The 10,957-nt window shown below is 46.7% G+C and overlaps 1 protein-coding gene and 1 long non-coding RNA gene across 3 annotated transcripts in view; one reads left to right on the plus strand and one right to left on the minus strand.

Annotated features, from left to right (window-relative positions):
- Positions 1-6,649, plus strand: part of CCDC50 (coiled-coil domain containing 50) — a 39,894-nt gene extending 33,245 nt beyond the window's left edge. For both annotated transcript variants that reach the window (XM_027463903.3, XM_027463904.3), the window contains one exon: positions 880-6,649. In XM_027463903.3, the coding sequence (XP_027319704.3) occupies positions 880-899 (20 nt within the window). In that variant the 3' untranslated portion in view covers positions 900-6,649. The remainder of the gene's footprint in view (positions 1-879) is intronic.
- LOC106020057 (uncharacterized) lies at positions 2,185-9,464 on the minus strand. The gene is made up of 2 exons (XR_003499023.3): positions 8,711-9,464; positions 2,185-8,037 (listed from the first exon to the last, which is right to left on the minus strand). It is a non-coding gene; the product is annotated as an uncharacterized lncRNA (long non-coding RNA).
- Between the last annotated feature and the right edge of the window lie 1,493 nt (positions 9,465-10,957).

A 10,957-nucleotide genomic window follows, 5' to 3' on the forward strand; every position in this document is an offset into this window, starting at 1 on the left:
TGGATGTTATTGCCCCAACAGGCAGGAGATGCTACTCAGTGAGTTCTGCATGCTGAGCACGTTGCTGGCTGAGAGAGGGAAAAGCTGAACTGGTTTGCCTCGAGTTTGTCAAAGTGCTCTCTGCTTGTCCTGGGTGATCTCTTAATGATGAATGACTGTGAATCCAGGCAGCAAATGAAGGAGAAATAACATGAAGACAATGATGTGATGAGTTTTAGGTGACTCACTAATATCAAATGATCCAATACATGACAAAAAAAGCCTCAGAGTATCTCCTGTCTGGCATGTGGATGGGATGATCGTACAGAAGCTTGTTCTGAGAACAGGCTCGTTTTATTCCTGTAGCATCTCAGCACTGCTTTGTTGGCTTGTTTCCTGAAATAATTTGGCACCGGAGCAGTGAGGGATCGTCCTCCCCCCAGTTCTTGAAATCTGTGTGCCACTTGTCTGAGTTATCTTTAGAGGCTCTGAGGAAGAAAGGTGCAGCCAGAGGTAGACTCAGATTTTTTCCAACTCCACTGATTGTAACTTAAATGTGGACAGTTTCCTTGCCAAAATTTAAAGTTTTGGATGCTTTTGTGTTCTGCATTCATCAAAAGAGCTGGAAAGTTGATGGCAGTTTATATAGTCTGTAAGCCCGGTGATCCTTCTGTTTTCTTTAGTGAGGCTGTGAAATGTGACTGTGGTGCCATTCACAGCCTGTGAGAAATGGGTGTCTTGTGGATCTATCCTTCCCTTTGCTGGAGTAAAGTAATGTACAGTTCCCTCTTTGACATCAGAGATCCAAGAGGGCAGTACAAGTAAGATGACTGCAGGTAGTATTTTCTTTACCAGGACCTGTCCTTACAGCCTGTTTCTGCTTTCTGTTTTGCTTTCCAGGTTCCCGTAGGAAGCAGTAAACTGTGCTAGCCTTCGCTTTGGTACTGACTCTTCTGTAGCAAACATTACTGGAATTGCCAGGCAACTTTCTCAATTCCTTACCCTATGGGGGGTCCACCTTCCACTCCCAGGATCTCCTTTTTAAGTGTCATCGTATTAATAAGGAACACTTGTTCGTTTCAATTTCTTACTCATATGTGATCACTTAAGCAGTGCAGTACAATCTAGCCGCCACTGAGCTGTGTGAATCAGCTAGCTGATTTAACAGCTCCCTCTTATTCCTTTGAGGCTTTCATTTATTTTTAAACTTTGGCTGGAGTTTTGACAAATAGGACGAGTAGAGATGCACATACAAAAGGGAGAAAAATCCAACATATGAGCTGGGTTATGGCAACGCAGCAGAACATCTCAAGTCCAAGTTCTTTCCATATTAGGATGACTGAGCAAAGAGTTGTTAAAGGGAATGTGTGCTGCTTCTGCTGCTGGATAAGAGAGCTGAGCCAATCTGACAGTCACAGTAGCTTGCAGGAAGGAGAGAATGTCCTCACAGCGTGTGCCATCCAAAGCTAGAACCTGGGACTGGTGCGGAAGAAATTGCCTCTAGAACAAAACTTCTTAACTGCTGTGTTTCTTTCTAGGGTTTCCAGCAATTTGGTTAGGGCGCGTAACCACGCATTTAGCTCCAGGGTATCGGATAGGACAGTTAAGAGGAAGAACTACTTCAACTGAAATTAGATCTTGTGTGCATGACTTTTAAGGCATGCCAGGGAGTTGATGAAGCTGGGAGTTGTGGATTGGGAATAATCACGCAAGCATATTTCAGTGCCTGCGGGGATCTCTGTGGTCACCTGCTTTGAGCTTCCAGGTGGTACAAGCTAAGGAATTTCACTGAAGCTACAGGGGAGCTACTGTACCTCCTATCTCAGCTGCTGATGCACTTGAGCACAGTAACTTATGTCAGAACATGAGTGTGTCCTGTAAACGTAGGATTGAAGGAGGGCCGTATGGGCATAGAGCATGGAATCCAAAAGCTACTGTTAAAAGCAGCTTTGAGGTAGAGACAGAGTGCCAAACAGTCTGCAAAATGTCTCTGCTAACTGCTTCTTCTCTGCACTGCTCTGTCCAGCACCCCAGGCAGGCTCCAGTCAGGTTGAAACTATTGCTCTCCAGGGTACAGCAGTGTATCCAAGTTTAAGTTCTCTGTACACGTTTGCCCATGCACTGCTTTTTTCCTTTATTTTTTCCCCTTTTGATGGCTTGTTTTCCCTCCACTCTTTGAAAATCATTCTGCTCTTGCAGTAACAAGTAGCCTTTTTCCCTTTGCCTTCTGTCATTCCAATTCTTTTGTCTTGCTAACCTTTTTTTTTTTTCCCATGTATTTCCAAGTGCATTTTTAAACTGCAAGGCTGAGTAGCTGGACACTGGCTTGGAGTCTGCCCAGGCAGTACAGGTTAGTTATTCCCTTGGCAGTCTCACTCATGGCAGCAGAGCCTCCTGCGGTGCTCCTGGTGCCCCTGCAGCCCTGCTCCCTTGCAGCCCAGCACAGAGGCTGTCCTGCTGTGCTCTGCTGCTGCTGCTGGTAGCTGCAGTCCTGCTGCTGGCTCTGCTGAGGAGGGCAGGCAGAGCTGAGACTGTGCTTGCTCTTGCCACCGATCTGTGCAGCTGCCTGGGAAAGGAGCCTGACAGCTCTGTGGAGCTTTGTGGAGAGTGAATGCTGGCGTGGAGTCGGATAGGAAGTCAGAAGAGATCGTGGCTCTCTGCTCTTGCACTAATGCACAATTCAAGCCCAAAGGCAGCTGAAAGGCTTTAACTTTGGCTCTTGTCCTTGGTCAGGATAGCTACTGAGACAAATCACTAGGAATATGAGGCAACTCATTTTTCACATAAGTTGCAAGGGCATCATTTAACACTACAGCATGAGCCCGTGCCTTGCCTTGCTCAACAGCTCAAGCTTCCATCTCTTACCCCCCTGGGATGATGGCACCAGCTCACTCCCTGTGAAGTACCAGACAGCCCCGGTAGGCCTCTGCTCCAGGCATGCACCAGCCAAAAATGTTGTGAAGTTAGACTGGATCAGCAGCAACCTGTTAGCTGTGTACCCTTGCTTCCAGCCCATAGGCTTGCTTACCTGCATGAGTCTTCAAGTGAGTCGCAAGCTTTTGCTTGTTTGCTCTTTTTTCTCAGGAAATTTTCCACCCAGAGGCTAGATTTTACTGTCCTTGCCTTGTGCCCTCTTTTTGTTCCATCTTTGTCCATTCAGAAGTGTTAATGTTGTTTTTAAACGATCATGAAAAAACAACGTAGACCGTATTATTTTTTTTTGTTAGATAACTTGGGTTAATGTGGCAACCTCATTTGCAATGATTTTGCTTTATAAAAGTTTATTTTTGTATTTCATGTAACAGTCAAAATTTCTACTGCTGAAAATGCCTTTTTTTTTTCTTTTTCGTGTGGGATTTTTCTCCCTCCTTGCCGTTAGAGTGTGTATATTTTTGTGAAATGGATGCCTGGCGGGGTTTTACGTACTAATACTTTTACAAGTACCCCAGCTTGTATCATCAGGGGCACTTAGGAAAATCGGATGGGGAAAAATCCTACCAAATAAGAAAGCAGTTGTGCTTTGTACTGACTGTCCATGGGAAACTGGTGACCCTCTGCACAAGGCAAGGGAAAACCACCAACTAACTCAGCCCTCCCTGGGCTTCTGTAGCTGACTTGCACTGCAGTTGGCTGATGTAACTTCTGTCTTCTTCTATTCAGGAAAGTCGTGAAGGCCCTGAGCCTGCTGACACAGGAAGAACCTATTAAATCAGGAAAGATGCTTAGGAGTATCCAGGCTGTTGACTTCAGTGGGAGTGAGTGGAAATGCTATGAGAGAAAATTATGGTTGATCTTGTTTGGAAGCTGGGTAAAGTCCAAAGAATGCCCCAGTGTCTGCTCCGTGAAGCTGCAGGATCTCCTCAGTGGCCTCCTCGGGCCAGCCAAGCTGCCCAGCTGTGGCACCAAGAAGAGGGAGCTCAAGGGAAGTACCCAGGAGCGTCTGCTACTTCCTTGGATGTTTTCAGGGACTGCTGAATGCTCCGGGGCTGCTTTGCTCTATGTCTTCCCTTAGTGCTTAACTTTTTAGTCTTAATCCTTGCCTTTATTCATTTGCTGTCCCTTGCATTTCTTCTCCTCTTTGATTTTTCTACAGCCCTTGTAAACAGGAGGGCCTTGAGGATTTGCTGGAAGGGAGCTGGCACCTCTGTCTACAGGGAGGAAGGCTAAGAATGGTAGCTGAGAAAAGCATTTAATAAATGGGGGATAAACAGAGCGATTGCTTACCTGACATGCCTTGTGGGCCTCGTGCAGACACGGGGTTCCTGAGGCAAAAGTTGCAACTGGACTTGTCTGTTTAGTAGCCCCTTCCATGGCCCCACTGAAGTCAACAAGAGTTGAGACCAGGGATAAAAAAGGAGCCAATACTTCTTAAAGCTCAGCAGCCACAGCTCTGCTGAGAGTCAGGGAGATGCAAAACCAGCATCACTGAAGCCGTTCTTTTACAAAGGAACAGCCAGAGCAAAATCTCCTATCCATGGCAGAGAAATGTTTAACTTTGTGTGTGTGTGTCTTCAATTACCAAGTTTCAGTAGCTCTGCCTATGGTTTTGCTCTGGATGTAACAAGCGTGTCAGAGCTCTTGCAGGAACCCCTGCCCAGGTCACTCAGCTCTTGCATCCCTTTCTTACCATGTGCATTAACAAAGCAACAAGCACCATGTGGAAAGTCCATCACCGTGAAATCCTGGCACTTCCTAACCTCCATAGCAGGCACATCTCACCAGCAAGAGCTCTCGCCGCCACCTCGCCTCCGTCCAAAGCACAGTGGTCTGCAGAAGAGGTGAGGCGAACCCGAGTGATCGTGCCTTACGTGCAGGGATACTCGACGTCTTCGACAGTCTGATCTGAGTCACCTTGCTACGAAATAACTGTCTTAAAACTTGGACTGTACAGCTTCCTGCAGTGAGAAGCGGTTGTCGTCACGGGAATAGATCAAACAGGTTAATCTTTTTTTAAAGAACTTCATGGTTTTGAACTTAATGGGGGTGGGAAAATATCAGCTGTTAGGGGATAGGTTAAGTCTCATCATTGAATTTCCTCCTCGTGGGGAGGAAGGGTAGAAGTTGCAAATGCTGCAGTCTGCTTCACTCTGTAAAAGGGATCTTGTATGTACAGTATTTTTATATCTCTGCATTCCCACCTGTCAGGATATGAATCAAGTTTAATAACAATCATAAGAAAAAAAAATTTTTTTTACAGTGCTAGACCTTTGAGTTTTTTATTTTGTGCCAAACTACAGCCACTGTTACATTAGAGGGTATCCGTTCAGTTTATTGATCAATGTGTATATTATATATTTTTTATTATCAAGGTTTTTATTTTACTTCATGTTAACCTGTATGCAAACTAACTGTGGATTGCTAATTTATATACAAGGGGAGCACTTTGGAGACAGTGTGAGGATTCCCCTACTTAGTTTACACTCCTGCAATATAGTGCAGACAGTCCATAAAACTCATATTCTCTGCAAGAAGTAATTCTCCTGGGCATCTGCCAGCTGAATCAGACTGCTCCTGCTATTCCTCATGGCAACACTGATGCTGCACAGCTGTGTTCAGGTGCAGTAGGAAACAAAGTGCAGCTCAGAGCAGGGACTGACAGGCGACCAAGTTCTCTGCTGTTCTCTTTGTGGCGGTGATGCCCAGGGAGGCAGCTGCTGCAGCAGCAGTTCCCATTTGGGGATGACTTTAAGGCTGCCCTATATCCGTCCCCAGCAGAGGGACTGTTCTGGTTCTGCCCCACTCTCTCTCAATGCTTAGTTTTGCAGTTGCTTTGGGAGGTGGGTGTGGGATACAGCACTGAGGCACAGCAGTGCCCCTCACATAACACACACCACAGGCTGCTTGTCTCTTCTTGTGAAGGACAGGCATATAAACCTACAGAGACTCCAGTTATCTGTACTCTGAAACGTGCCATAACACACTTCTGGCCGTGCAGGGCTGTCGTGGAGGGTTGAGCTGTGCTGCACACATGCCACTTGGACTGCCATGCCTCAGACAGGCTGCACTACACACGTCTCGTGTTGAGAAGCTGCACTGCCCTCAGCCTCTGGGCTGGAAATATCAGCTGCTGCTGCCTCCTCTTGGGTAGCACAGGGCAAGGCTTAAGCTGTGCAGTTGATGCTCTTCACAGGAGGGTCCCGGAGAGGACAACGGCACACACAAGCAAGTATTTCCTATTTCACAGCAAACAAGTTTCACTGTATCAGTGTTCACTCTTAAGTAGACTCCACAGTGTGTCTCCAGCTGCATCTGCGTACTGCAATATAGCTAACTGCCTCAGAGAGACTGCGGTTGTCTAGTTTAGCTCTTCAGGGTAAGCTTTCAGCCTGTTGAATCTAAATGTTAGCCATACGAGGAGATAGATTAGTGGATTGGTTTAAATTCCTCAGAGCTGCAAAGTGTATCCTGTGTTGCAACAGCTAATTCTTAAATATATAAATCATGCACTGACAATAATCTGTCTATGCAAGCCTCTTCTATCTTATTTTTGACTGTTCACTCTAATTTAACCAGGTTTGGCATAGAACTTCTGAATGACATTTAACCAAAGTATCGTGTCCGTGTGTGTATAGCATGTTTTGCTTCATACTCCTGAATTCGTTGAATGTAAAGGGAACATGGCCTTGCCCCGTTTTGTTCAATAAACCATTGTATTTTGTTATTGACTGCATCCTTCTGTCCCTCCGTGTGCTTTTCTGGGAATGCTGAATTGGGTTCTTTTCCCTGCTGCGAGTTGGAGACTTGTTTGGTGTGTCCTGTTGGCTGTGCCCTCCGTGGGTTATGCAAGAGAAGGCGAAGGCAGTGCTTCATTCCACCCCTAGCTCCTGGAGCTTAGCTGGTTCTACCAATAATTGTGTTCTTCCAATTTAATAGATGTAGCAAAACAACGATTTGTATTTAATTTGATTATTTTGTGGCCAGAGAGATGGAAAAAGGCTGTGTAATGTCTTGGAAGGGATCTGGACTGTTTCATTTCCTGAGACTGTGATACTGAATAATAAAGCTGTGTAATTATTTGCAAAAGTAAGATACTTTTTTTTCCCTTTCTGTTAACATGGCTTTTAGTTTGCAAAATACCTTCTTAAAGTTTCCCAATAACAGCTCAGACCTGTGGTGGTGTGACAGAAGGCAATAAGAAATCATGACAAATGCTCTGTCTTCAAAGGCAGCAGGTGAGGATACAACCACACAACTCAAACAGGAGCCGACGAAGCCATTTCCAAGTCATGAATTCAGCTTGCAGCAGAACACAAAAGGGCAGGCTACTAAACATTAACTGCAAATCTCCGGTCCAAACTCTAAAACCTTTCTCAGATGTTTATTCACTTGTTCCCCTCTGCTTGCCAGGAACAGCTGTTGCATGGGGGAGCAGAGCACCCTTTGACAACGCAGGGTGCTCCGGGCTGTCCCTGCAGGGGCTTGGGCTCGGGTCTGTGCAGGGATGAGTGCCCTGTCTCCAGCTGAGTTCATCTGGGTATTTTAGGGCCTGCAGAGCACTGCCTGACAGCTTTTGAATCGCTTTTACATCATCTTTACCTCCCACCGCCTCCATCTCAGAGTCCCTTAGGTATTGCTAGTGAGCAGAGGCAGGGACCAACAAAACAGATAATTAAAAATACTGGGACATGGCTAGCGGAGGAAGAGCCTGTAAATACAGGGCACTCAGAAGTGCCAAGAGCTCTGCCAACTTACAATTTATTTTAGCCTCCCGTCTGAAATTACTGGGTTGGTCTGTTTCCTTTGAAAGGCTCCTTTCATGCCAGCCTTGGCACTTGGTTAAGCGTTAGGCTGCACGGGGCTGTGGTGGGAAGGGGGCCAGCTGGAGCCCCGAGCAGCATCTCTCACCTGCTGCGTGAATGCCTGCATGGAGGGTTGTACGTGGGAGCCACAAAAGGAACATTGAAGAGCGCCTGGGGACTTTTAAAAGATTTCTGGCTGTACCAGAGGAATTGCTGATCTCTGGGTTTCCAAGTCATACTCAGCTCAAACTGTACGGATGTGGCTGGTGATCCATCATGCTGCAGGTGATGGATCCAAGTTTCCCCAGGTATTTTCCACCTGTGAGAAAGGTAAGCCAGCAGAGACTGCTTGAAGTCAGCATTGCTGGGTACCCAGCAGCCCAGTTGCCCATTTGGCTGCTCCATCTTGCTCTGCAAAGTAGGATTTGCAGATTGCAGCTGCCATCTCCCACCTGTACACATTCCCTGGTGTTCTTCCACCCGCCAATGACTGTGCCAAATGCCCCTGGTTCATTTTGCTGATGGCAGGCAGCTGCTCTAGCACTGACACCTCAGTTTTCACATTGTCTCCTTTCCCCTGGTGCTGCTCTTGCCTTATTAATCACTCCCCTGAGCTGCCCTTTCCCCAAATCTGTCTTCCTTGCTCAACTCCAATGACTCACTTTGTGGCCTTTCAAGACCCTGCTCCAAGCAAGCAGCCCCTAGCTGGTGCTGGAGTTCCAGCACCACCACATGATTCCTGTTTACATCTTACCAGCATAATGCCACATCACGGGTTATTTTCTTCCCTGCCTGTTTTAGATTTGGATGCTGTCCCAACTTCATCAAAACACGGTTGACATATCCAGTGCCTAATTACAAGGGAGAAGAGCATGTTCCTGCCTCACTAGTAGGGTTTCTGACCCGTGCAGCAGGTGAGCTGGTGCAGAAGCACACCAGCACCTGGCCTGAGCACAACCCCAAAGTGTACTCCACACTGCAGCCTTCCTCACCTCTTCATCCTCCCCAAGAGCAGGCAGTGACCGTGGCAAGGCCATACGTGTGCTTGTCACCACAGAGTGCTCCAGGAATGTGATTTGTAATTGCCTCCAGCAGAAGTCCAGGTCCTCCTGGTGCTTGCTCCTACCCAGCTCTCCAGACGGCAGGAGTTAATTCAGCTGTGTAAAGGTGCAAGTTAATGCCAGCTTGGCTCTCTGTAGGCTAAGAAACAGCTGATACCTCCCAGCCCTCCTGTTCTCAGTCCTCTGCACTCCCAGCTGGGAAGAGAGCAGCACCCTCACAGGTCCTGAGCAACAGGAACGGCCCCATCAGAAGCAGGTAGGCCCAGCAGGGGGGGGCTTTTCTTCTCTGTGGTCCTCAGGCAGGTTGGATAGAAGTTGTCTGCTGGAAATCAGGATGAGCCACCTGGTGAGACCCCCAAGACCACTCACTGCAACTTGAAATTTGCTTGATGCTCAGCTGGAAGCACTTGGTGTTCCCTAAATATCCTTCGATCTGCTGAAGTGCAGGTGTGCAGATAGAGCAAATCCCCAGAAACAAGGGAAGGTTTCACCATATGGGCTACCAAAGCCTGTGACCCAGTCCAGCTATTTTGAACAGAAAATATTCAAAATGAACTGGTAGCCCTAAAAATAATAACCCTAAAAATAATAAAAAAAATAATAATTTTAAAAAATCAACAAGAGGGGATTGGGAGTTCTTGAAGGAATAAAACAAGTAATTTCAAAACAAATTATCACCACTGAGATACTCATGATACTCAGTGTTAGCCATGGCGTGCAATCCAGCCCTTTCTGGTGAGAAGCCTTTCCCCCAGCATATCCCATATAAGAAGCATGAGAACTGCTTGTTGATTCTACCTACTCCTTTTCCTCCCAGCCCAGCTCTTCCCTGAGAAGCGGAAAGCAAAGCAAAAATAAAAGCACGAAAACAAACTTGGAGTAACAAGAAAAATAAAAGATAGCAATGTTGGAGGAAAAAAAAAAAAAAAAAAAAAAGGAAAAAAAAAAGTGCTAAAAAATGCTTTCTTTCTTTCTTTCCTTTTATTTTATTTTATTTTTTTTAATTATTATTTTTTTATTTTTTTCCACCTGCTCGTGGGAGCAGCACGCCTGATGCCGGGGCTCTCTCTAGCGGCCGGAGCTGAGCAGAGCAGCAGCGGCTGCGCCCCGCATCCCTGGGCTCCGGGCTCCGGGCTCCCTACTGCCAGAGGGGCTCCTGAAGGGCCCGATCCGGCCTGGGAGCTGTGCTGGGAGCTGTGCTGCTGCCTTGCTCCTTCCAGCCGGAGCCTGGGAGCCCTCTGCTTCTGGTGGCACTGGGCAGGGAGGTCGGTAATAGCTTGGTGGCACCGAGGCTGCCGATTGCTTGCAGGGTGAGGTTTTGGCTGTTTTGCCATTGACGGTGCTGCACTCCAGAACTGTACAGCTTGCGTTCATTTAATTACGGAAATCACGGGCCAGAAACATATTTTTAAATATAAGCTGCTTGTTTGGCAAAGACAAGCACTCAGAAATTAGAAAGTGGCAGACCTCAGATCACCCAGGTGATGCTAATTTAGCTCCTTTGCTGCTTGGGCAAGATCAGGATCAGTGCTTTCCCCTGGGCCTGTGCCTCGCCCAGGGGTGAGCTGGCTGGGTGACAAGCTGCGACTGCTGCACCTGAACAACTTAAACATTTAAAAAATATTTTTTTAAAAAGGCATTAAATAAAACAAAAAATTCTCAGAGAATAAGGAGTCCTGTCTCCTGACATACACCAAAACCACGTATCCACTGTCTTACAAGCTCCTGGCACCCTGCAGCAAGTGTCTCCTTACTCTTACGGCCATTTTCACTCACCCCACTGCCCTGGGACAGGCCCTTTCACACTGGGAAGGATGAAAGATGCTTTCTCCCAGCCCACGGAGGGATTTAAAGTTCTTTCTGCTTTTGCTGTGAGTATTTTGATCCCCAACCATCCCCAAAGGATTAGGAATGCTCTTAGATGCTAAAGTGCATTTCATAGCTTCCCTCCTCACCTAGATGCTTGCATTAGCTGTTGGTGTGAATTGCTTAAGCCTGTGGTTCAAAAAGGAGCAAATGGGTTTCTCTGGTTTGCAGTGCTTTGTTGTGCTTTGGGGATCCTTTTCTTATCATGGTGTGAGCCAGATCCTAGAGAAACCTGTGGCTGCTGCTTGGCAAAGATGTTTGTGGAATACTTAAAAGTTGTTTCCAAAAACTCAGTTTTAGTGCTGTGACTTT

The sequence above is a fragment of the Anas platyrhynchos genome, chromosome 9, assembly GCF_047663525.1.
Source record: "Anas platyrhynchos isolate ZD024472 breed Pekin duck chromosome 9, IASCAAS_PekinDuck_T2T, whole genome shotgun sequence".
Taxonomy (NCBI): Eukaryota; Metazoa; Chordata; class Aves; order Anseriformes; family Anatidae; genus Anas; species Anas platyrhynchos.